Below are 25,486 nucleotides of genomic sequence, written 5' to 3'. Positions count from 1 at the left end.
AATTTTATGCCAAAGAAGTTTAACAACAGAACACGTCAGTTCCATGGAATGCAGAATCCACTTTAATAAATAAGAACTGTATGGCAGCTGCAGCTGGAGGTTTCTGGTCAAATGCATGCGACAGTAGGATGTCCACTGACAGCTATTTGATATTATGCTGCACAAGAACATTGATATTTCACTACATCTTAATGCATTAATTCTATATTTTTTATGCTGTCTTTATATAGATTGCATACTCTTTATGCTGAAGTTGACAGCTAATTGTAGATTCTACATTGAAGTGACTGTCCACCGCAGGAGGGATTATGTATTGTGATGTGTGTATTCCGCATCTCACTCAAATGGTGAGAACTTACGTTTTGGGAGACCAGGTTTATTTTGAAAGTATGTTTTACAACACATACACTTCTCAAAGATAAGTTACTGGTTGCACCCGCCCTTTGCCACCCCGTTCCGTCATCAGCTTGCCGAGAACATCACGCAGCGATCCTATAAAGTGGCTCTACAGCCGACTTGTGGACAGTGAGCTTGTAGGCACGAAGAGCTATGGATATGAGGACACACTTGGCTGATGACTAATCCGCGGACCCTCAGCGTCTTCTTATGAGAGGGATAATTTATACTGAAAACTTTATCAAACATCCAGAGCTGACAGATTATCTTTAATCCTCTCATAGAGGAGTCACTGGAAACCTGTTTGTCAGTTGTCATTGCGCGTTTTGGCACTCTTGGTAATGCGAGGACAGACGCTGTTTTCTATCTGTTTTTGATCTTTTGGCATCATTTTCGACCAGTTTTGACTAACTCCATGTCACAGAACACGACAGGAATAGAATTTCCAACTGGATTTAAAAGTTTTTAAATCAAAATTTTTAATCAACTTCTCTTTGCGCGTCTGGAAGCTGCACGGGGATGGCGCAAAGGGTATGCTTAAGATGCTTTTTGAATTGCCATTATTTAAATGGTATACGCAATGTTACTCTTGTCCCTCACAGATAAGCTTACTCCTTAAAACAAAAAAATATTTGCCTACAGTAAGTAAATACATGAAAAATACGTCGCGGAATGCAAAAAGAGTTGATCGCATGCTTTTGCACTACAGTGACGCACAGTCTGAACTGTAATTGCCATGTGAGGTCTAATACCTGAACACATGAAACACAGTTGTGGAGTATTGTTGTTTACCTTGACAGCCAAACTATGACATTTTTCGTCTTGTGAATTTAAATGAAAAGTTTCCTCAGCTTGTCTTCCGCCACAGATCGAGCTCTAACGCTGTCCTCAACTTTCATCCCAGTATGATGAGCTCGGTCATTACGGAGGTGCGATGGATGGAGTGGGAGTCCCTGTTTCAATGTACGGAGACCCTCATGCCCCACGGCCCTTGCCCCAGGTCCACCACCTGAACCAGGGGCCTCCCCCGCACCCGACGCAGCACTATGGAGCCCACGCACCGCACAGCCTCCTGCCCGGCAGCATGGGCAGCGCCGTGAACGACGCGCTGAAGAGAGACAAGGACCAGATTTACGGGTGCGGAAATACCAAGAAACAGCACCAACAAAAAGAATAATAACAAGAATGTTTTCTTATGGGGCGGCAAAACAATTGTAAATTAAATATTGATTTTTTTTTTAAATTTGAACAAAAGTTTGAGTTAATCCAGCTGTTAAACATAAAGACAGTGATTTTTCACATACATTTTGCATAGGCCGAGATTAAAATTAATTTAATTCCCACTACAAGTAATTCCATAGCGTAATCTTGACATTAAGCCATTTCCAACATTTATGTATTGCTATTTTTTATTGATTTTTTTCCCCTGCTGGCAGTAGAATGAAACAAATTTTATTTCTTTTCCTCCATCGTCGATAAGTGCCACAAATCTCTAAGCAGAAACGGTGCATTTGTTTTCTCTTGCAATAACAAACAATACATACTTTTTCAGGTTAAACTCGCCCAGATCGGTGTGAAATGCTGTCTGTCAGTGCTTGGATGTGTAGGCTAAAGTTAATGCTTGACAATTGCAATCCAACCAAACGGGCCTGTTCGCCTGTGTTGCAGCCACCCTTTATTTCCTCTGCTGGCTCTGGTGTTCGAGAAGTGTGAGCTGGCTACCTGCACGCCCAGAGAGCCCGGGGTGGCGGGAGGAGACGTGTGCTCCTCCGACTCCTTCAATGAAGATATAGCCGTGTTTGCTAAACAGGTAGGAACAGCTGAAGGGAGCAGCACACAGTGGAAATAAAGCAGCCTTTCCCGATAAGAAGCAAGACAAAGCATCTTTAGCACTGCACTGAAACTCCGACATGTCATGAGTCAAATCGAGGCCATAATTTAATCTCTGTGATGAATTTTTGAAACACTATAGTCCAATTTATTCTATTCCTTTGGAAATCAAAAATCAGTATCAGTTGGGAAACGTCAACGGAGGCCTTTCATTTCCCTTTTCTCCACAGATGCGAGCAGAAAAGCCTTTATTTTCTTCCAACCCAGAGCTGGATAACCTGGTGAGCACTCTCTCCTCTTTCTTTCGCTCTCCTTTGATTCTCAGCTGTTTTCTGCCTTGTGTTTCTCTCACAGCGGGGTGGTACAAGCCTGCCCCGGGCAACCTCGTGCCTTCAGGACGTATTTAGGCTGTCGTTGCAATATAAAACCAATATTTGTGTGATGTAAAATAGCAAAAACACACAGCCATTAATATTATTGTAGCCCGAGCGTCTCTAAATCCATGTTTTGTTTTGTTATATAATTTAATTTTGATTTACAAATAAAAATAATCCTGTTTTTTTTTTTTTAGATGATTCAAGCGATTCAAGTTCTACGATTTCATCTCTTGGAGTTAGAGAAGGTAAATAATGTCGTTCTGTTTACCCTCACCTGTGACGGCACAGCCATTTGAAATGCACGTTTGAATTATTTTATGATGTTCAATTGAAATTCGGATGATTTAAAAGAAAGTGTGTTGTCGCAGGTTCATGAGTTATGTGATAACTTCTGCCACCGGTACATCAGCTGCCTCAAAGGTAAAATGCCCATCGACCTGGTCATAGAGGAACGAGATGTCTGCAAGTCGGACTATGACGACCTCTCAGGATCCTCCACCAACCTCGCAGATCACGTGAGTCACTCTGTCTCCTCTAAATTCTTAGGAAGGCGTTTGTCAGTTACCTTTATCTGTCTGAGGAGTCAGTGGCCGGGTGTGATCCTTATTTTTTTCTGATGGTCAGAACACCTTTTTTTCTAAATATTGTAAGTAGTGGATGCCTCTCACCGTAATATTCTGAAAGCTTGTATTGGGTGTAGTTTTGCTGTGTGATGCTGTTGAGGCAGTTATCTAAAGCCTCAGATGAAGACATCTGTATGGAAAACCGCTCTGTTTAGAATAATCAAGTTTAGATTTCTTGTTTAAATCATATTTCATCTGTTAATTAGACTTTTACTATGTATTTATTTAAACAGAAAAGCAGATAGATGATCAGTATAGTATGGAGTGCAGGTGTCAGTGTTGTGTTTGCTGCTGAGCTTTTAGTCTGGTGTTCATTAGCCAATGGGACTATTATAGCTGGATTCTAGGGGGTCTGTAGAAGGCTAGATTTTTTTTATATGAATATAAAGTTTGCACATTGAAAGTAAATAATTCCTGTAAATATACAAACTGCTGCAGAGAAAAACAGACCAAACAATGGAATCTTTGGTCAGCAAACTCACCTTACCTACACCCAGAACCGAACATGAGATATTGTCAAGAGGAAGATGGGAAACACCCAACCCAAAAATACAGACGAGTTCTAGGGTACCATCAAAGCAACCAAGATTTCAATAACACCTCAGCAGTGCCACAGGCTGAACACTTTCATGGCACACCGCTTTGATACAGTAATTTGTTTTAAGGGTGCCGCAACCAGTTATCCATCCATCCATCCATCATCCATCCATCCATCCATCCATCCATCCATCTATTATCTATACACCACTTAATCCTCATTGGGGTCGCAGGAGAGCTGCAGCCTAGCCAGGGTGAAGGTATAGGGACACCCTGCACAGGTTGCTAGCCTATCACAGGGCTAGATATACAGACAAGCATTCACACCTAACGGACAATTTAGAGTTGCCAATTAACCTGAGCATGTTTTTGGAATGTGGGAGGAAGTACCCAGAGAAAACAGGGAGACGTGCAAACATCATGCATGAAGATCCTGGGAAGGCCGGGATGTGAAACAGAGACCTTCTAGCTGCAAGGAAAAAGTGCTCATCACCAAGCCACTGTGCAGCCCCCAACTAATTCTTCATCATATAAATTAACATACTTGTCCAAAATTTTAAATTTCTCTAGTGTATCTTTTGTATTGAAATGATTGTACTTTACATTTAATGAATATGGAAAATGTTTTTATTTACCTATTTGAATGAAATTACACAAGAAAAAGGAACTTTCTCGCCATGCTGTAATTTTTTGAGACGCATATAAACACTACCGGCAAACAACAATGTCAAAGACTTGTCAAAATATAAACGTTCAGAAAACAGAATATACACATTTCGTGCATGTTTAAATATGTGTCCATGCATTTACTGGAGAGAAACATGTTAAGAGTTCACAGAGAAGAAACTACATGATCTGAAAACAAACAGTAAAGGGAGCTTGCTCATCAGTCATTGCTTTGAACATGAAAATTCAGCTCATTCATCCCAAAAATTTGTTCCCAAACCAAAAGTCATATTTGTAAAATTTTCTTTCTATGCAAGAGTATGAAATAGTGTAAAATGTATCTAAAACGTTAGAGTAGCGGATTATCCACTAAAAGTGGTTGTAACTCCTCCTTAAATGTTGTAATTAAGTCCATTAATTTCAATAAATAATGCCTATGCTTTACTGGTAACACAGAATAAGTCTGCTCTCATTCGATCCTTTAAATATAGAAGGGTCTTATTGTGCTTTGTAACATAAAGCTTGTATATGCTTTGCTGTGTAAATTTTGACGACAATCTTTACATTTACTGCTTCTGGTCATTTGATGTAGTAATGCAAAGGAATGGATGCCAGTATGAGGCACAGAACTGCTATATAAGGTCAACATAAGCATCAATGGTTCAGTTCTCTTCGTTTGTGTATGAACCTAATAAACAAGCTGCTCCTGTCTGTACACTCGGCTCCATTCCTGTTAATTAGGTTTTAACAGATGGGCAGTAGGAAATGTCTTTTATCTTGACAAACATGAAAACACACGATGCCTCTTTAAATAGCTGTGTGTACGGAGGAGTTGTAATTATTGTGTGGCTTAATAAGAAAAGAGGGTCCATCATTGAGAGGACCCATTCACACTGCGCCATTGTCCCTGTGCTTCTTGTTGTCATCTGCCAAGCTCTTCATCTGATCACCATCCGGCAAACAGCTGACGCAGAGAGGCTAAAGAGGGAGATCTGCTGTTTGGTTTGGGCTTATGTTTGAGTGGCCAGGCTGGCCAGCCCAATAAATACAGCATTTCTCCTCAACACTGGTCATGGAAACATCCAAGAAGGTCCTCACACTGCAGAGTTAAGCTGTTGCAAAAACTTTTGCTTGTACTCTTTCTGTGGTTTTACTTAAACCTCCCTATTGGACAAAATGGTAATGTTGTTCTTGTCTCACATTTATGACAACTTGGTTGCTGCTTTGCTATGCTAATAATGCCTGCTGTCTTTGTGTTTTGGAAAAGCTGCATCAACTGGACCTTACTGGACCGTCCTCATCTGTTTTCCCTTCTCTCTTCCTCTGCTCTTTTTCCTTATCTTTTATTCCCTGGTGTGCGGACCTCTCCTTGACCTCTCAGAATCCAGCGTCCTGGAGAGACATGGATGACACCCATTCCACTCCCTCCGTGGGCACCCCAGGACCATCCAGTGGGGGACACGTCTCCCAGAGTGGTGACAACATCAGCGAACTTGGTAAGAGTGCTCGCAGTGTCTCCTGGATTCTCCTTCATATCAAAGCTTTGACTTCTTTCCCTTCTGAGGCATGAGCTTTGATGCCTGGTGACTTGAGGGAATCCTTTCAAGAAAGTTAATCAATTTAGTTTATTAAAAAAAGTAAACCGAGGAGTACTCCTGCAGGAACTACCTGTAACTAACTGTAACTTTTTGAAAAGTGCTTTACAACGTGTTTCTTATTCACACTCACAGGGTGACAGAGCTGCTATTTAGTGTGCTTGCAACTTCATGCTCAGTGTTCTACTGCTGTCTCTCTCTGATGCTATCCAGCCCTGATCCTTTTTCTGTGACAGTGGTGTCCTGCCCTTAATGTGATTTCTGATGTGCTAATTGGAGGCTATAAGGGCTTTATGGCTTGTTTTTGTTTCTCTCCCCTTTGGCTGCAGTAAAAATAGAATGGACATTATAGCAACTTTCCGCCCCCTGCCCATCAGGCAGCAATGAGCACAGCACTGAAGAGAACAATAGCAGGATGCTTTGGAGGACAAGAGAAACTCAGAGGATTATATGATAATGAGAAAGGGATCAAGAATCTTACTTTGACTGTACACATAGGATTTTAGAAAATCATCTTGACTTCTGAACTCCACCTAATATCCACTGAGATTATGACATTTGTGTTGTGGTAAATCCTAATTAACTTATTAATGTTTCCGAAGTTGTGTAGAGGTGAGCTGAGAAAGGTTGCAGTGTAAATAGTTTCTTTCCTTTGGGTTATTTAAGCAGTGAGGGAGACCCTGAGGTCTGTGCCCTTTCAACCTGGGAGAAAATGCATGGAGGATGAGGGGTGCAGAATCCACCCCGTAGGGATGGAAGGGCAGGACACTTTATGGGTTAGGAACAAAAGGAAAAGAAGAGGGCAGAATGATGAATGGTAGAATGGTTGCTGCTGCAGGATTTGTTGCATGCTGCCTTCTGCTTCTTACCTGGTCTCCAATGCCAGGGAAAAGTCAATTACACAACCTGAAAGGATACAAAGGACAGTTAGAGGTGTATCATGATGACTATATTTGTAAAAGTTAGATGGCCTCCTTTGAGTTGTACAAATGTTTTCATCTAGATCTCGTCAGATGTTTTAAAACAGCCAACTGAAACAGTCTGATTTTTCACAGGACATGCTTCCATATGTAAGCTGATGTAGGTACGGATGCAAGGATCACAGTCATCTTTTTTTTAAAATCCTGAAATCTGAAGTCTTTTTACCTTAACTTCAGATGCGACTATTTTTAATTAGTGGTTGCAGATGAATTAATTCATGAAGGAATTGAACATTTAAGGTTTGGGGTTTTTTCTCATTCCAGCAGTGAATATTGCATATTTTTTGCACTTAAAAATCCTGTGCCTTTACCTAGTGTCATCTCCAAATCCAGATAGACACTTCTCCCGCCTCATTGTTATCTTTAATTTGCCTTGCCAAAACATTTTGAGTCATTCCAACAATTTTTTTTCTTTTTTCTTCCATAATCCAGAGCTTTTGAACCAAAACAAATAAACACAAACCATCGGGCATAATAACATAGCTTTGAAAAGGTCACTGCATTCCATCTTAAGCCTCAACTCACAGCAAAACCTGTTTCTACAGGAAATGTATTCATATGCACCAAACTACAATACACAAATTACATGCAGAGCCAGCATTCAGCACCAGCGCTAAGATTGAATATAGATTTAGATCGAAATCACTAAAAAACTAAGAGTATTGGCTCTGAAAATGAATGGGCAGAACTATTCTATGACAATCCTATCAGAGAGTAATTGTGCTCATGCTACTTGAAGTGGGATACCACTGAAACCTTTTAAAATCCACGATCATTTGTAAATACGAAAGTGGTGGTGATGTGGCTCTCAGCCCTGGCTAACCACAGGGAAATGATCCATCCACTATGTGGCTAGTGGTTTAGCTCATGGTTGCTAGTCCTTTACAAGGTGCCAGATTTTGCCTGCCTTGTAAGCTGAGTGATATACAGAGAGGACCAGGGTTGGGCTGCCGTTAACCACAGCTAAAGGAGGCTGAGCTGTCTCAGGAATGTCTGGAAGAGGCCTCGGTAGGACAAGGGGACAGCTTAAAAAGTCCATCAAAACCCCCAAATAAAACAATAGACAGTGGGAGGGGAAGATCCCATACACTGTCACTAAAAAATGGAATGTGAGAAAAAAATAATACTCCAAAAACATATCTGATCGTTTCATCTATTATTAAGTTCTAAAACCTATTATGTTAATAAGTTGAACATCTCTAAGGTTGTGCTGTCTCTTTGTCAGATCCAGAGCCGGACAAAGGAGACTAATGCCACTTTAACATCTGTCATGCTGTTGATATCAGTAATTGATTAAAATAGGAGGAAAAGACAGAAAGATTGGAAAGAGAAGGCCTGGGAGAAAGAGATATGGAGAATGCTGTATATGGAAGGAAAGGAAAATATTCCTTTTATTGTGTTGGTTCAACAATTTAATTTTTTTACACTTTTATTTATTTGAATTCCCATATTTTGATACTTTATGTGCTGATAACTGGTAGGAATTGTGCTATTTTAATTGTATACTGTCTGTTCATTCAGATTACAAAAAACATGATATGTACACTTTATTCATCTGTGCACCGTCAAAACTGAATAAACCTGAGAGGTAAATCGTCTTCAAGAGCCTAAAGAAGTAGTCCAGCTACTTTCTACTGAAGCTCTTAGAATTACCATGACCTCCATGCTGTGGCCAGGTCCACTGCAGTTTAAATGATTACCTCTGTCGTGTGGCGGTGCCAGTGTCAAACAGTTGCACTGTTCAGTCAACATTTTCTTTTCTATCTTTGTGTTGACGTAGAGGATTCACAGTTTCTGTCCTTGTTAGAAACCTTTCAGACTACTCTAGAGATGTGTATCACATCTAATAAGGGGAGGAGTCATGAGGTGTCACTGATGATGGATCAGGGCCCCGCTGAACTCATTAGACCAGTCTTGCTGGCTTTGCATCACTGACGGGGGTGCAGCAATCAGTTCTGCTAGATGTTCCACACTCTATCTTATGGACACATCACCCAGCAGCTTTGTTTTCGAGCAGACCAGCTGCTGAGCTACAGAAAGCAGAGGGGGTGATAAATAAGAAAATAAAGCAAAAATAAATATAAGAAAGTAAAGCAATAATAAATAACGGGTATCCAAAATGTCCAACATGTATATGTATATGTGTAGATCAATGGTTCTTTTATTTAGGCATTTATAATAAGAAAAAACATAAAGTTGAAGGCTGTGTAGATCTGCAAAAAAATGTCTTGTCAAGCGATTTTTGACTGTTATTGAGTCCTAAATGACTGCCAGTGCAATAATATTATGACTTTTTTTTTTCAAAACAAACCAGGTTGTTTTATAAACTCAATTCAGCTGTCTCCCAGTCTTGAATTTGACACTGCTTAGATTATTTTATTTAACTGAGAGATGTTTAACTTATTAACATAGTAAGTTTAAAAAGTTAATAATGAATGTTTTTTGGGTTTTCTTTCAAGAAATGCATTCACATGTTGATGCACAAACATTTAGAGGCATTAGAGGAGATTTAATTTCCTACGACTTTGAACGTAGCATGCGCATGCGCACATACAACCTCTCCCTCATCCCTCTCTAACCTCCCCCCTCTTAACATTTACGAAGAAACGCCCCCCTCCAGAAACTTGCGTAGCACTCGTGAAGTTGTCTTTAACGGCTGGGTCCCCCTGGATCTTTATCTGCCATTATGTAAAAAAAGATGAGCAAAACAAGTCGCCAGCTAACTACGAAGTTATACCAAAGCAACACATACACAAAACACGTAAGTCCAAGGCGTACGTACTCTACGTAACTAGGCCTGAGCCGGAAGATTTTTGATTGACAGGAAAGGGAGCAAACCGAACGCCTCGGTCAGAGCGTGTTGATTGGCTGATGTTTTTCAGGTCCTGCCATGTCCACAGTTTTTTTTTTTTAAATTCTTTTAGAGACCATACATACAAGTCCACTAAAGGTCAGTATATTCATTTTATGTGAATCAGACAAATTAAACCAAAAAAAAACATCCTCCATAATGCCTTTAATGCTAATGCAATTTCAAAAATGTATACATGGCGCTTTGTACATATACACAGTACCAGTGCAAGGCTGTCATCAAAGCAAAAGGGGGCTACTTTGAAGAATCTAAAATATAAAATACATTCTGCTTTGTTGAACACTTTTTACTGACTACATAATTCCATATATATTCTTTCACAACATTAGTGTCTTCAGTATTAATCTACAATGTAGAAAATTATTAAAATAAATAAAAACCACTGAATAAAAAGGTGTGTCCAAACTTTTGACTGGTGCAGAATACTGTATACTGATTGCAAACCATCTCCAAACTATCTCCTAACCATCTCTTTACTTCTACTGAAGAGTATGAAATAATGATAATGATCAAAATAGTGTACACCCACACAGTAATATAAATATGTCCATACACACAGTACATATACATTAATAGATTTATCATGTTTTTAAAAAATGAGAACGATAGTGAAACAGGTAGAAGACTAAATATTTATGTAAGAAATAAAGGAGTAGAGACAATTAGCTCTACTTCTATTGAGTAATGCATTCCATTGGTCAGAACATGTTTCCTTTAAATTGATAATATTTTTTTACAACATAATAGCTGTTTTATCGCATTCATTAGTAAATGCTGGTGAAATTTGCAAAGTAATATAAATATTTTTTGCATTGTTTGCAGTTATTGGGTTTGATAAAGAGGCATGATTCAACATGAGCTGGACAGATCTTAGTGTAAAATACAAGCAGAGGTGAAGGTGGGAAAAAAGGATAGGCAGACTACACTTCATATCTTAGGGTGCTGTCTTTTTGTGTGTTTTTTCATCTTAGCCCCAGGGCAATACTCCAGCCATCCCTGCAGTAATGCCCACCATCTTCCCTCTTCCCTCTTCCCTCTTCCCCCTTCAACCTACCCCCTCCAGTGTCACGAGTGCAGACACTGACAGGCAAGAGGGAGGTGGGTGGGGATGGGGATGGGGATGGAGTTGAGTGTGTGTGTGTGTGTGTGTGTGTGCGTGTGTGTGGGGGGTGGAGGGAGTGTGTGTGGGGGGGAGGGGGCAGGGGGTGGGGGGGGAGGGGTGCATGGGAGACTTGTACGGGTGTATGACTTAGAGACTTCACTGTCACAAACTGTTTAGACTGGCCAAGTTGCCGGGGAACAGTCAGAAGCGATTAGTGTCGCGGAGGATCTGCCCCGCGGCTTTCCCCTCTCTAGAGCTGAAGAAGGAAGGATGAAGAGACTACAAGAGAAGAGATGGATCAGAGCGGAGTGTTGGGGATAAAGGGTGGAGGGGAGAAAAGCATGCCTTCCTAAACATTAAGCTGAGCCAGTCTTTCTTTCTTTCTTTCTTTCTTTCTTTCTTTCTTTCTTTCTTTCTTTCTTTCTTTCTTTCTTTGTAGGGCTTTCATCTGCAACTATAAATTATGTTGTCTGTTTTTTTAAAAATTAATTTTACTCTAACTTGATGACTGAATCGCCATTTAGTTTGTCTTTATTCTTTTGGTCAGACTTATTGAGAGAGGCTGAAACAAAATAATTTAATTTGTTCTAGAAATTGGTGTGCAGCAGCCCTTCCTCCTGAAGGCTTTTTCAGGACAGTCAAACAAATATACAACTGAAGTTACAATGAGTGTCATCATTTTTGTGTCCATTTTCTGATGCAAATATAAGTACTCACATTGATATGTAGCTAGTTAAAATTATTACATCACCATTCTTTATCTCACCTTAGTCTAAGTGATTGGTTTGATATATTAGTCATTAAATGTTCAGCACTTACATTGTGGTAAAGACAAGTTAAAAAGTTGGGCCACTCTTCTTCGTAGAGCTTTTAGAACAAATAGTTATTGAAACTTTATGTTGGTTATGTATGAAGATAACAAAGTTTCTAAAGATGCTAGGTCTGTCTGTTTGATTTGAAGTTTGATCTTGAATCAGTGAGTAAAACTTGCAGTGAAGATGATACAGAATGCATGCCATGCTGTCACACCACGTGGAATGACTTCATTTTAATATCCTTAAAATATCCCCAAGAAACCTACTCCCAGAAAAAAGTAACTTTACCAAAAGACTATATGAGAGATGGAGGACAACGTAAGAGTCGGGGACAGGCAGTATGAACTCTGTATGCTGTGACTCAGAACTGGACACCATCCATCAAAACTCCCACAACTCCCAGAGCCCCCAAGCCTACAACACATCCTTTTTATTGTCAATATTTATTAGCTGGACAATTTATGCATGAATATTGCTCATATAGCAGAGAGGTTTTTTTTATGTTTGATTGATGCCTCCCTAAAAACAAAAAGACATGCTAGGGCAAATCTTAAGAAAAGTAGGGTTCCTGTCCCGCCTCAGGGGAGGAGTCTCTCAGATGCATTATTCACATGCCCTGCAGGCAGGCTTTCAAGGCTTCTCTGCCCTGAGGGCAAGGAAAATAACTACCACTGTTAAAAGTAAATCATCTTGGCTGATGCACAATTAATGGCAGAGAGGGAGATGGAGCAGAGTGCCCCGTGTGATGTGAGATGGAGTGAGTTAGCTTGTAGGGGTGGAAATCCTAACTTAAAGGAAAGCTCTTGCCCCATTCCATGTCAACTTCCTGCTGAAATTCTGTTAATGGCCAATATGATGCTGTGCTGCAAACAATCCAACACACACATAGTGTTGGTGATAAGTTTGGGGGGTGGGGGTGGCAGTCAGTGGGAATGCAATTGTGGCACCCACACTCAGCCCCCTCATTCTGCTTCAGTACCCTGAGAAGGGTTTTCATGTCATTGAGTTTATACTTTGTTCACAGTATAGGCTTTTTGTTTTTGTTTTTGTTTTTTCTTAGGACATGATTAGTTTTATTTCAAATAGAGGTCATGTATAAATAAGAGTATATAGCACTCTGACAGCAGTTTGAACACTCATTATTTCATGTCAGGCACACGACTCCCACAGTCATTACCACATGTCAAACGCGTGGCTCAGATTGAATTAATAGCACTTGGTTTTATTGAGCTACCACACTACAAACTCCTTTTCATTATCCAGTATGCAGGGAGTCAAGCAGAGGTGGGAGCAAGAATCTTGTGCTGCTGTGCCACAGAGGAATGAAGGCTTCCTCTGTTTGCCCTTTCCTGGCATGGTTTTGTGAAGAAGGATGAAGGAGACAGGGCTGCATTAAAGCTTTCTCATGACATGCCTCCCTTTATCTCTGATTGCAGGGGAGGCCATTGACAACAGTCTGGCATCACCGGGTACAGGAGACGAAGATGACCAGGACAAGAAAAGACAGAAAAAACGAGGCATCTTCCCCAAAGTGGCCACAAATATAATGAGAGCATGGTTATTCCAGCACCTTACGGTAAAGTAACCTACCCCAGATCCTTTTCCAGAAAAAACACATCCAGATGTGACTTCATAAATCTTTTCATCTTTATTCTCTGTAACAGTAAGCCTATGATGATTTCACACACTAGAAATAATGTTGTTTAATCCCCACCCTTGTTGTTTGAAATTATGCCTCATTTCGTCTTTATTTAATTGCAAGAAATGGAGCAAAGACTCATGTCTTAAGAGCGATTTTGAAATAGCAGTTCAGGGTTTGAACAGAAATCGACATCAGAGGTCTTCCATTCAGAAGCAGCAATGCTGATTCTTTCTGTAGGAGGGTTGAGGAAGTCCCTATGAATGATCATTACCTTTAATCCAAGGTCCAAAAGACACTACTGTCATCTCCTTTCTACTGCTGATGTGCTTAGATCTGCTGTGTTTTTGTGAAAGGCCCACACAGGTCCTGTACTCATAGTAGTCCCCTCCTTTCCAAAGACCACCTTTAGATTTTCCAGATAAAAAAGGAGGATAATTGAATTATCCCCTCTCTGTTCCCCATTCCTTGTCAAGCCTAATTTGTTAAGCACAAGTGTTTACCATGGCAGGATGTGCCTATGAAAAGTGTGCAAGGGGAATTTGGCATCTGAAAGGCCTTTTGCAACACCCAAGCGATCAAGCATTGAACATCGGTCGTTGAGAGGGTGAAAGGAGCAGGATTATGCTTTGTCAGACTTTGCAGTGTGAGGCCCGCAGTTGGAAGATTGTGAGGGGCGTTTCTGTGCACCAGTAGCTGTACCCTCCTGTTTTTGTCATCGCTTCTGAAGTCCCTTAAATACCCCCGCCTCCACACACACACCCCCCCCCCCCCCCCCCCCCCCCCGAGGAGAAAACAGCTGTGAAAGCTTCATTATATTATTCGCTATCATCCCATTAGCTTGGGCATAACTGTAAGTTTCCGTGTAATCCTGCATCTATGTACATTCAAACACTGATGCCAACCCTGGAACCTGCTGAAGGTCACAAGTGTCATGTAAGAGTCAAATAAAAGTGTGAAGTGAACTCATATGGAGGACACAGTGACTAAAAACTTTGACACACACTTATGAGCCATGTGCACAGCTGTTTTGCTCACTGCTGCTTGTTGACATGTAAATCTAAACTAAGCAGAAATTCAGTGCTCTTCCATTGTGTTTAGGGGTCAGTTTGTGAATTAATTTTGAGGAAAATAGGTTTGTTTTCATTTTTGAAGGTAATTAAAGAGTGAACACATTTTTTTCGGAGGAACATGAGCATTCGACCCCCCTTTCCTGTACGGAAATATTTGCAAAAATAAATAAGCTGCTAACTTACTGACTCCATGTTATCAGCAGAAAAACATAAAATCTTAGTTCTACACAATGGCCATAAAAACTACTGATGCCCTTGAAAGTTTTCCCCTTTTATTACATCCATCCATCCATTCCCTATACACCGCTTTATCCTCATAGGGTTGCGGGGGGTGCTGGAGCCTATCCCAGCTGACTCAGGCGAAGGCAGGGGACACCCTGGACAGGTCTTCCCCTTTTATTGTTTCTCAAATTTTAATCATGGTGCATCTGGTTTGGCTTCTGGAGAAAGACAACAACTTAAACAACTTTCATTAAAAGTTGCTTGACGTCTTTTGCATTAAAGATCAAAAAATCAAAAACGAAAATCAAGTTTGTTTTTTTATACCTTGTTTACATGACCATACAGTGTTTCTGGGACGAGACATATCACCAAAGCAAGCAATCAATGTTATGGTGGAGCATTCTCACTTTGAAATTGTACATTCTAGAGGAAAGAATAGTGTAGAATAACATCTAAGCCATTTCAAGGCAGGATTATTTTATGAAAACAATTTCTCACGTTGAAATTGTATATACAAAGATTGGAATTTGGGGGATTAAGTCAGTAATCAGTTTAAGATTGTAAGACTTTTATTTTATTCATTTAAACTTTATTTAACCAGGAAAGTTAGTTGAGAATTAATTCTCATTGTCAATATCGACCTGGCCTGGAGGCGGTACACAAAAAAGACATTCTTATTTATTTATTTTTACACAAACTCCTCTGCAACATGCTGTATTCTACTGCCACTCACAGTAGCTGATGGAAATTCTGAGCAACCCGGAGTATACCAAAAAGAATATATAACATGTTTAGCTAAGGGTAACTAAGGTTGGTGTTGCAGTGATTTTGTTGGATATATCAGCTGCAAAATGACTTCATCTGGAGGTCACATGTGGGAAATGCTACCTACAGAGGGATGGACAGTGGAGTTTTTTCCTCTTTTTTGTTGGGTGGTGCCAATGCAACTTTTGCTGGTTTATATGCTCTGTTTTCATTATAGATATGGTATAATTTATATTTTTTATAAGTATGTTTTATTTTGTAAACCCAGGGTTCACCCCCCTCTCAAAGAGGACTGCAAGGTCCTACTCTGTGGGGAACGCAAGCTGCTCCAGCAGCTCACTGTAGCCTCAGAGAGTGGAAACAAACAAGATGATCCGACGACCACTGCCCTGTGAAGCCGGTCTTTGTAGCAGTTGGTGATAAGAGCTGCAGGTGTGCGGCTCCTGCAGCTGCACCCAATCTATGCTGATCAGCAGCTGCAGAGAGCCGCACAGACCGGAGACACACCGGCAGAGGCGTGGATGGCCGTAAGGAGGCGGAGCTTAGGCAGAGGCCGTGACACTTGCACTGTGAAGCACAATTTTGTTTTGAACAAGCTACTTTTTTATTTTATTTTTTGACATTACCTGAAGACCCCCACTAGCTGAAGGAAAATTCTGGACTGTGCCAAAAACCATAAAAGATATTGAAACATGGATTTAGAATTATAACATTAAAAGCCTTTGGTTTCATGAGTGGAATCTTATCCTTCACTGATGATTACAGGAGGCGGCTATATGGTCTGTCAGCAGCAGAATGGAGACAGGCCCATGACCCTGCTCTCAGTACATGGGTCACCTCTGTCTGCCATCTGCCACTCTCTGCCCACTGTCTGAAATACAGAGGACAAGGCAGAGGCCAGGGAGGGTTAACTCCGTGTGTATGCGTGTGTGTGCGTGCGTGCGCGCGTGCGTGCGTGCGTGCGTGCGCAGAGATTTTCACAGAATGCTATTATACTTCCTGAACAGGAATTTTCCCTTGAAGTACCCTAATTGCCCCTATAAGTTTATATCAGTAAAAACTGTTTTTGGTTAAAGCCTTGTACTTTGCTTTTCTTTAGTTATTGTTTATTAAATTTTTTTTTTTTTCCTCACAGCACCCATACCCTTCAGAAGAACAAAAAAAGCAGCTAGCACAAGACACAGGTCTCACCATTCTTCAAGTAAACAACTGGTAAGTCACTACAAACTGGATCTCAGCAATTGCATTGCCATAAAACATTGAACTGCTATCACAGTAACACACACAATTGATGCCTGTTTGTGAAATACATTTTAGACATAAATTTTACTTGACTTTAGATCACATAGTCTGTCGTCATATTAACCTTGGTTAGTTTATAGAGTCAAATGAAAGTAAGCCTTTTTTATTGTCAAAGAACAACAGCTCTTTGCTATCAGCCTGAAAATGGTTGCCCTACATGTGTATGTGGTTCTATGTGGGCGATCTTATGTCTCCTTCAAGCTCAGGTCCTCTAACAGAGGCCTGGGTTCTGCACAGTATATGGACAGAAATGTCAGATGATGTTCGTGGGATTTGCTAAAACCATTCTCCCAGTTTGTTAGTTACAATCCTGAGTGCTCCAATCACCATCACTGTTGCCTTCATTTCCAAATCCCTTGATGTTTTTCAAGCTTCTTGTGTTGGGATGGACACATTCACCTCCCATGGGATCTTAGCTTGATATTATTTACCAACTTTGGAGGTGTCTTTCATTTTGATCCTGGGACTTCCACCCCATAGTGAGCGCAGATGTTTCTATGCACGATGATAGCTGCTTGGTTATATCATCGCTGGGGGACATCTTCATGATGTATTCCTGGATCCTCGGCCTCCATCCTGCCGCTCAATGTATAGCCTCACGGTGCTGTACAAGAGGTGAAACCCTTCATGCATTGTAAAGAGGTTCATTGTCTTGATATCAGTGGTTTCTATCTCTTCCTTCCAGGTTATCATACCAGCGGGGTATCTGATCATCAGCATACACACGTGGACAAAATTGTTGGTACCCCTCAGTTAAAGAAGGAAAAACCCACAATTCTCACTGAAATCACTTGAAACTCACAAAAGTAACAATAAATAAAAATTTATTGAAAATTAAATAATCAAAATCAGCCATCACTTTTGAATTGTTGATTAACATAATTATTTAAAAAAAACAAACCAATGAAATAGGGCTGGACAAAAATGATGGTACCCATAACTTAATATTTTGTTGCACAACCTTTTGAGGCAATCACTGCAATTAAACGATTTCTGTATTTGTCAATGAGCGTTCTGCAGCTGTCAACAGGTATTTTGGCCCACTCCTCATGAGCAAACAGCTCCAGTTGTCTCAGGTTTGATGGGTGTCTTCTCCAAATGGCATGTTTCAGCTCCTTCCACATATGTTCAATGGGATTCAGATCTGGGCTCATAGAAGGCCACTTTAGAATAGTCCAATGCTTTTCTCTCAGCCATTCTTGGGTGTTTTTGGCTGTGTGTTTTGGATGGTTGTCCTGTTGGAAGACCCATGACCTGCGACTGAGACCAAGCTTTCTGACACTAGGCAGCACATTTCTCTCCAGAATGCCTTGATAGTCTTCAGATTTCATCGTACCTTGCACACTTTCAAGACACCCTGTGCCAGATGCAGCAAAGCAGCCCCAAAACATTACTGAGCCTCCTCCATGTTTCACCGTAGGGACAGTGTTCTTTTCTTCGTATGCTTGGTTTTTGAGTCTATGAACATAGAGTTGATGTGCCTTACCAAAAAGCTCCAGTTTGGTCTCATCTGTCCAAAGGACATTCTCCCAGAAGCTTTGTGGCTTGTCAACATGCATTTTTGCAAATTCCAGTCTGGCTTTTTTATGAGTTTTTTTCAGCAGTGGTGTCCTCCTTGGTCGTCTCCCATGAAGTCCACTTTGGCTCAAACAACGACGAATGGTGCGATCTGACACTGATGTACCTTGGCCTTGGAGTTCACCTTTAATTTCTTTGGAGGTTGCTCTGGGCTCTTTGGATACAATTCCAACGATCCGTCTCTTCAATTTGTCATCAATTTTCCTCTTGCGGCCACGTCCAGGGAGGTTGGCTACTGTCCCGTGGGTCTTGAACTTCTGAATAATATGAGCCACTGTTGTCACAGGAACTTCAAGCTGTTTAGAGATGGTCTTATAGCCTTTACCTTTAAGATGTTTGTCTAATTTTTTTTCGGATGTCCTGGGACAATTCTCTCCTTCGCTTTCTGTTGTCCATGTTCAGTGTGGTACACACCTTTTCACCAAACAGCAGGGTGACTACTTGTCTCCCTTTAAATAGGCAGACTGACTGATTATGAGTTTGGAAACACCTGTGATGTCAATTAAATGACACACCTGAGTTAATCATGTCACTCTGGTCAAATAGTTTTCAATCTTTTATAGAGGTACCATCATTTTTGTCCAGGCCTGTTTCATTAGTTTGTTTTTTTAAATAATTATGTTAATCAACAATTCAAAAGTAATGGCTGTTTTTGATTATTTAATTTTCAATAAATTTTTATTTATTGTTACTTTTGTGAGTTTCAAGTGATTTCAGTGAGAATTGTGGGTTTTTCCTTCTTTAACTGAGGGGTACCAACAATTTTGTCCACGTGTGTAGGTGTTAATGAGTCGTATATTGTCCTGGTCTGGACTGATCTGCTCTCTGTGATAATTTATAGTTATAACATTTTAATTAAGCTACCCACGCTGTCGTTCAGTGTGCAAATGTGTGCACCTGTATCTCTTTGGAGACACACACATGAATCCTGCTGCTGTCTTGTGCTGCAGGTGCTAAACAAACTCAGAAACTCAGAGCCAGTAGTTTTAAACAGCTGTAGGAAAAACACTTCATGGATTACATTCATTATTGGTATCATCATTTTTGTTTCTGTGACTGTTTTTTTAATCACTTTAAGGTTTTATTATAATGGAGGTTTAATTGTGCTGCCTAACACATTTGAAATTGTAAAGCAAAGTGCATGAAAAAGGTGTTTTGTAATTTTTGTTCAAAAACGGTGTATCAAGCCTCTCTCTGATGTTTTCAGAGAAATATTGATGCTAAAAGTGTGGAAAATCCTTCTTTGAAACACATCACACAGCTTCAAAATACAAACTGCTGTTTGTGTATGTCTGTTTATTAATGCAAAGATTCAGTTCACACTTGTGCCATGTTGAAAGCGGTACGGAAATGTCTGACCTAGTAAGATTGTCAATGCAACTTTTACAGATAAGCAAGCAGGATGCACATTTACAAGTGCAGCCGACCTTTTTAGTTGTTGTCTGGTTAACGAACAGAAAAGGGTAACTGAGATCTTTATGAAAGCTCTTACTGTCCTGTTGATGTTGTACAGCTCAAAGACCTTCACCATACACGTGTGCAGCATTGAGTCAAAAGGTTTCCTATGGTCAATCCACGCAGTGTTTCTTCTCATCTTTCAGTACTGAGTGACTGCTCTGTCAACCAGTAGCTGGTACTCAGTTTCACAGGTATTTCCAATTCCTTTCTGTGCCCTGCTCATGTATTTAGCGACTATGGTCCCTCACATGAGCCGCAATGTTGTGCAAATGCAGGTTTTTGGCAGTGGCCTGGTGCTGTTCATCTCTTCATTGTTGACACTGTTTTTGGATGTCAGCTATTATGATGGTCCTTGGGACTTGTTCTGGGACACTGCTGTGGTCTGCTTTCATGTCTGTCAGCCACTGACCAGTGGTGTTATGCAATGCCTTGTTGTATTTCTTTTGTAGTAATTTCTTCATCACACCTACATGCACATACAAACACACACACACATAATTATATACTTAATAGCTAATTAGTGACATTCTTGGTGACACACAGTCCACACTCCAGTTTTTCTCTTTAAGCTATTCAACAGTTAGTGACTTTTTATGTGATAATTGTTCAACAAGGAGTTCATATATTTTTTACATTTTTCCTTTCCAGGTTCATCAATGCAAGGAGAAGAATAGTCCAGCCTATGATTGACCAGTCCAACAGAGCAGGTAAAGGTGCACTTTATTTAGTGTTCAGTGTACTAAATACTTCCCCACCTTAAAAATACTAATCACGTAAATCCAAATGCAAACTATGGTTTATTTTTGATAATACTTGATGAATCACAGCAACTACAGAAGATAGACATGTTAAAACAGTATTCAGTATGAAACAGATTGTGTCAGAAGTCCTCAGAGTCTGAAATCTTTACTCATAAGAAAAGGGTACACAATATAAAGCTGTCTCTGTGTGTCGTGTGTTTGAATTGGAATTCAAGTGGTAGACAGCAGGTTCACTATAAGTCTTGTTTCTGCTCTCCTTTCACAGTGAGTCAGGGTACAGCTTATAGTCCAGATGGCCAGCCAATGGCAGGCTTCGTTCTTGATGGGCAACAGCACATGGGTCTCCGACCTGGAGGTGACTGAGATCTCATTTACATTTACATCAAGGGCAAAATAGTGCTATGTGTGTTTGTAAATCTGGTTGTACAATTTGAGAGATGACAACTGCATACTGAACAGTGTATTCAATTCTTTCAGATATTAATTATGTGAACTTTTGAAATCAAATCAACCTGTTGTAGGATAGAATTACTTTGATGATGATGATGATAATGGGGATGATTTTAATGCCATTTTTGCATTTCATCGTTTACATCCAGTGGCAGTGTTCAGTTCCAATGCAGGATGTAGTTGGTCTTTTTTGTAGCATGGCAGAAAATAAGTGTGAGTTGAACAGGCTGGTGGATGAGTGTAAAATGTAGAGTGTAATGTATCCACATGGATACATGTACATGCATGTAAATAAATGTAAGCCAACCAGCCTAAAGCTCATTCTTACTTACAGCTGTCTATAAGCAATTATCAACTGAACATGTTGTGCTGTGCTATCCAAACTGTGTTATCTAAAGAACAAGAGGATGATGTGGCCAGTAGCTGTAAAGAACGATGGTCTCAGCAAAACTGTGAAGTGCTGTCATTATGTAACCTGTTTGTCGTGTTGTTGGTCTTTAAAATGTTTTTTTTTTCATTGCAGGGCCAATGAATGGTATGGGTATGAATATGGGGATGGATGGACAATGGCACTACATGTAAATTCACTCCACTGAGGTGAGCATTACAACACGGTGAAGTAAAAGCTGACTGTCCCCCATAAAAAGCTGTCCGTTCACACTAACTTTACCGAGTGTAGTTTAAAACATTTTCCTCTACTACTCTAGCTTCACACCACTTCTTTTTCTCCATAAGTCTGTCCCCCTTTTCCTCCATTTTCTATTTTCCTCCACCGCTGCTGTCTCTGCAATCTGATTAAGAATTGGGGTAATACTACCCCTCCTCCCCCTCCAGCTTCCATCAGCTCCACACCACTGCTGACAGTTCTCAAATCAAGACATATCACTTGCCACAGGCATCCAAGCACAGAGAATTTTATTTAACACCCACTCGCCACTGCTCAATGAGCCCCGCTGTAATGACACTTACCTTGATTAATAGAGCTCTTATATGTAAATAGGAGCTGCATTTGCTCTTTTTTTTTTGTCATTTTATCGGGGCCCAGTTTTTAACAGCACAGCCCCCTCTTCTCAGTCTGATTATTCCCCTAGCTTTGTTAATGAAGTTCACACAGAAGCTCACGATGCTTCATCTAAATATACTCAGTTCTAACTATAGATTTTTCAGAGAATGTTAATATAATTGTTTTTCATTGAATGATCATTAACTAGTTACAGTAGTTAATCTTTAAAGTCAGGTGTTTTGCCTCCCCTAATTTCATGTGTGGTGAGACCATATGCTGAACATGGCAGTAAATCTTCTCCGGACTGCAGGAATGATGAGGGCCATGTTAGGAGTAAAATGGTGATTCAAATGAACGATAAAACCCGAGCCATAACATTTAGCTACTACCGAATACGTGCCTGAATCTGGGCCATTTTATTCTCCTCTCTGCCGCAATAACTGGCCCTATCATATGCTTAATAATGTAAGCTTTAAATGTTTGTGATTTCAAAATGCAATAGCAAAAAAAAAATCTAAATCATATTTTTGTGAGACTTATTACAACAGCAGAAAAAAATCTGAAAGTAATTTATCATGGATTCAATTCATTTAATCTCAAAACACTTCATTTGTTCCTCAAGACACAATTTCAATGAAATAAAAGTATAATTCTGTAAAAAAAAAATAAAAAAAATACAGAATTGTAAAATTAAAACCAAATCCCACTTAAAACTTTTCATCCAGACATGTTATTCACTTAAAAATCATGAATCAATAAGACACAAGATTTATCTAGTGCATGATGGGTTCAGTTTATCTGCTTTCATATTGTCTAAAACAGGTAAAACAAAAACAGAAAAAAGATTTGTTTATGGATGAAGGGTTTTATCTCAAAGTCTGGATTAGGGCTTTCAAGATAAATCTGAGGAGTCTCCATAAAATTGGAAACATTTAGGCTACACTTACTTTTGCATGCATTAATGTAATGTTTCTGGAAGGATTGTTCAAAAAAAAAAAAGAGACAAATGATCCCTGTTTTTTGAAGTGGGTGTGCATGCAAGTGGCACAAAAATCACTGCCATTACTCAGTTCAACAAAACAACCTGGAAACCAGATGATATAAATTACTTCAACTACTACTGTTTTTAATTTTGGGTAGCCTTTGGTACAGCCTGAGTTGATATAATTTTATCGCTTTGCATTTCAGGGGGGAAAAATCTTAACCTGAGGTGTGCTTAAACTTGGTTGATGGTGATGACTAGCTGAGTCTTGGACTAAGCCTGAATTAATGCGTGTTAAACCACTGTCCTGAATGTCTAGGTCTCCAGTGTTGGCTCAGGGATCTACTTCCATCTGGCTGTGCAGCTCAGCACCAGAACTGCCACTGCAAGTCACACCCACCTGACCATACAACAGCCTGACCACTCCCACCTCATTTTGCCCAAGCCAGCATGGCACACACCTGTAGAGGATCACCATGGACAGGCCGGACCTCAGTGGTCGCCAGCGAACTTCGACTTAGGTGAACTTGGTGGGAGCAGCTGCACAGAAAATAAAAATACCAAGGACTTAGGATCACCAAGGACCATAGTAAAGCAAGGCAGAATGATACACAATTTCCTTTTAATTAATTAATTTATTTATATTTTTTACATCGTTTTTCTTTTTTCTACTTTGCTCAGTAAAGCTTCATCCCCAAAAGCAGAAATGAAATACACCCACCCCCTCCAAATGAAACGGTACAAAGAAAATCACACACAGGCCCTCTCCTAAATTAGGACCAACAAGCAGAGAAGAAAAATAAAACACGGTGGACGATGTTTTCAGAAACTGGAGGGCTGGTTAACGATTTTAATTGTTGTGCTTTTTGTGCTTTTGATTCGGTTGTTTCTTTCCATGTTTGTGCTTGCGATTACTAGAAGTTAGACTGAGCTTCAACCATCGACATGTTCTTTTTAAAATTCCCGACTCAAAGTAAGATTTTATAATAAACAAAATCACTGAATGGTTGTTTCTGTTCTCTGTGCACTGCATCTCTTTATTCTGTTTTTCTCTTCGTGGTTTGTACACTATTTTCTCGCAGCCTCCTTTAAAAATCCAGACAAGAACGGTCAGTGAATGGGGCAGTGGTTGAAGCAGCAGCTTTCCTCGGTGGAGCAGGTCACGTAGCCAGCTGTAGTCGGAGACGGGATTGCAGTTGTCTCGTGGTATTCGATAGAGACAGAAATGATGGATGATCGGCTGCAAAATTCAAGGAAATCACGCCAAGTTGGAGGCGCAGCGGCCGCTAGATTTTAGCAAATGTTCAGCCTGTAATGCTGGGTTGTGTGTGCGTGGATGTGATGGAGAGAGAGAGAAGCGGCGGGGGAGTCACTTTATTGCTGAAAACATGAATAAACCTCATCCCTATAACTGAAGCACACGTGATTTAGATTTTTAAGGCTTATGCCCACCGGTTTCATGGCTCTTCATCAGTATCACAAGAGAAAATACATAGAATAGAAAAGCCACTTTATTGTCAGTCAAAACATACACTAGCTGGTGCACATTTTGACTGAAATTTTGATGCAGAAAGCTCGACATACATAAGGACACTACACATTTTCAATAAACAGATGGATCCAATGGACCAGCGAGAGGTCATTTATCACTGTCAGCCTGAACAATCCTCTGCGGTTTGTATTGACCAGAAAAACAGTAGGCTGATGGAGAAATGGAGAAGGTCTAAATGTACTGTCATGATTATAGATAAATATGAATTTAAATCCATAACCATCCATAGCAATGATGACACGATTATTGCTGTTGTTGTTCTTGTTGTTGTGTCCAGCATCGTATTTTGTGGTAGGCTTCTCTGAGAGGTGGCTTTTAATTTGGCAGATAGGATCCTTTTGTTGTATTATCTCAGTCTCCTCAAATGAAACAAGCTGTCTGTTTTTCTTTTATATTTACCATTTTAGCTTCCACTTCACAAACAATATCATTTCTGTAATATATGTGCGTTTTGATAAAAGGACATCATGTTTAGGGCCAGATTGCTGTGAGGCAGGAGTCTGGCTTTGTACCTGGCTTCTATACGAGGCCGTCTGTCTTTTAAAATCGTCTTCGAGTGTGGCTCATGAGATGGTAATATGTAATATAATATTAGTAATGGGTGACAAAGTTAAACAGATAGACTTCTACAAATATTTCCATTGTGGAAAAATACTAGCCTACACATATCTCCCACTACACCACAATGATTAAGAATAACATCTCTAGGGCGCATTCGATTGCATTTCTATTGCTCACTGCTCACCTCTACTTTTTGTTTACGACAAATGTATATGCGTATGTTTCAAATGATTTTCCTGTTCCAAAAAAATACGTTGTAAAATATGTCGTAATATGCAGTTTCCTCTGGACCCTTTTTGCATCATATTTTCAGTGGATATATCGCTAAACAGGACAACAAACTGTGT

General features: G+C 40.1%; 1 protein-coding gene across 1 annotated transcript; it reads left to right on the top strand.

Moving 5' to 3' along the window:
- Positions 1–525: 525 nt before the first annotated feature.
- meis2b (Meis homeobox 2b) lies at positions 526–24,030 on the top strand. The gene is made up of 13 exons (XM_022206703.2): positions 526–927; positions 1,301–1,533; positions 2,065–2,206; positions 2,457–2,507; positions 2,798–2,848; positions 2,972–3,118; positions 5,811–5,925; positions 13,230–13,369; positions 16,628–16,704; positions 20,479–20,537; positions 20,857–20,946; positions 21,565–21,638; positions 23,346–24,030. Exons 1-12 carry the CDS (start codon positions 916–918, stop codon positions 21,621–21,623), a joined length of 1,176 nt encoding a protein of 391 aa, XP_022062395.1. The 5' UTR covers positions 526–915; the 3' UTR covers positions 21,624–21,638; positions 23,346–24,030.
- The last annotated feature ends 1,456 nt before the right edge of the window (positions 24,031–25,486 follow it).

The sequence above is a fragment of the Acanthochromis polyacanthus genome, chromosome 16 (genome assembly GCF_021347895.1).
Source record: "Acanthochromis polyacanthus isolate Apoly-LR-REF ecotype Palm Island chromosome 16, KAUST_Apoly_ChrSc, whole genome shotgun sequence".
Lineage (NCBI taxonomy): Eukaryota > Metazoa > Chordata > Actinopteri > Pomacentridae > Acanthochromis > Acanthochromis polyacanthus.
Note: the sequence above shows the minus strand (reverse complement) of the source record. Positions and strands in the feature narration are given on the sequence as shown.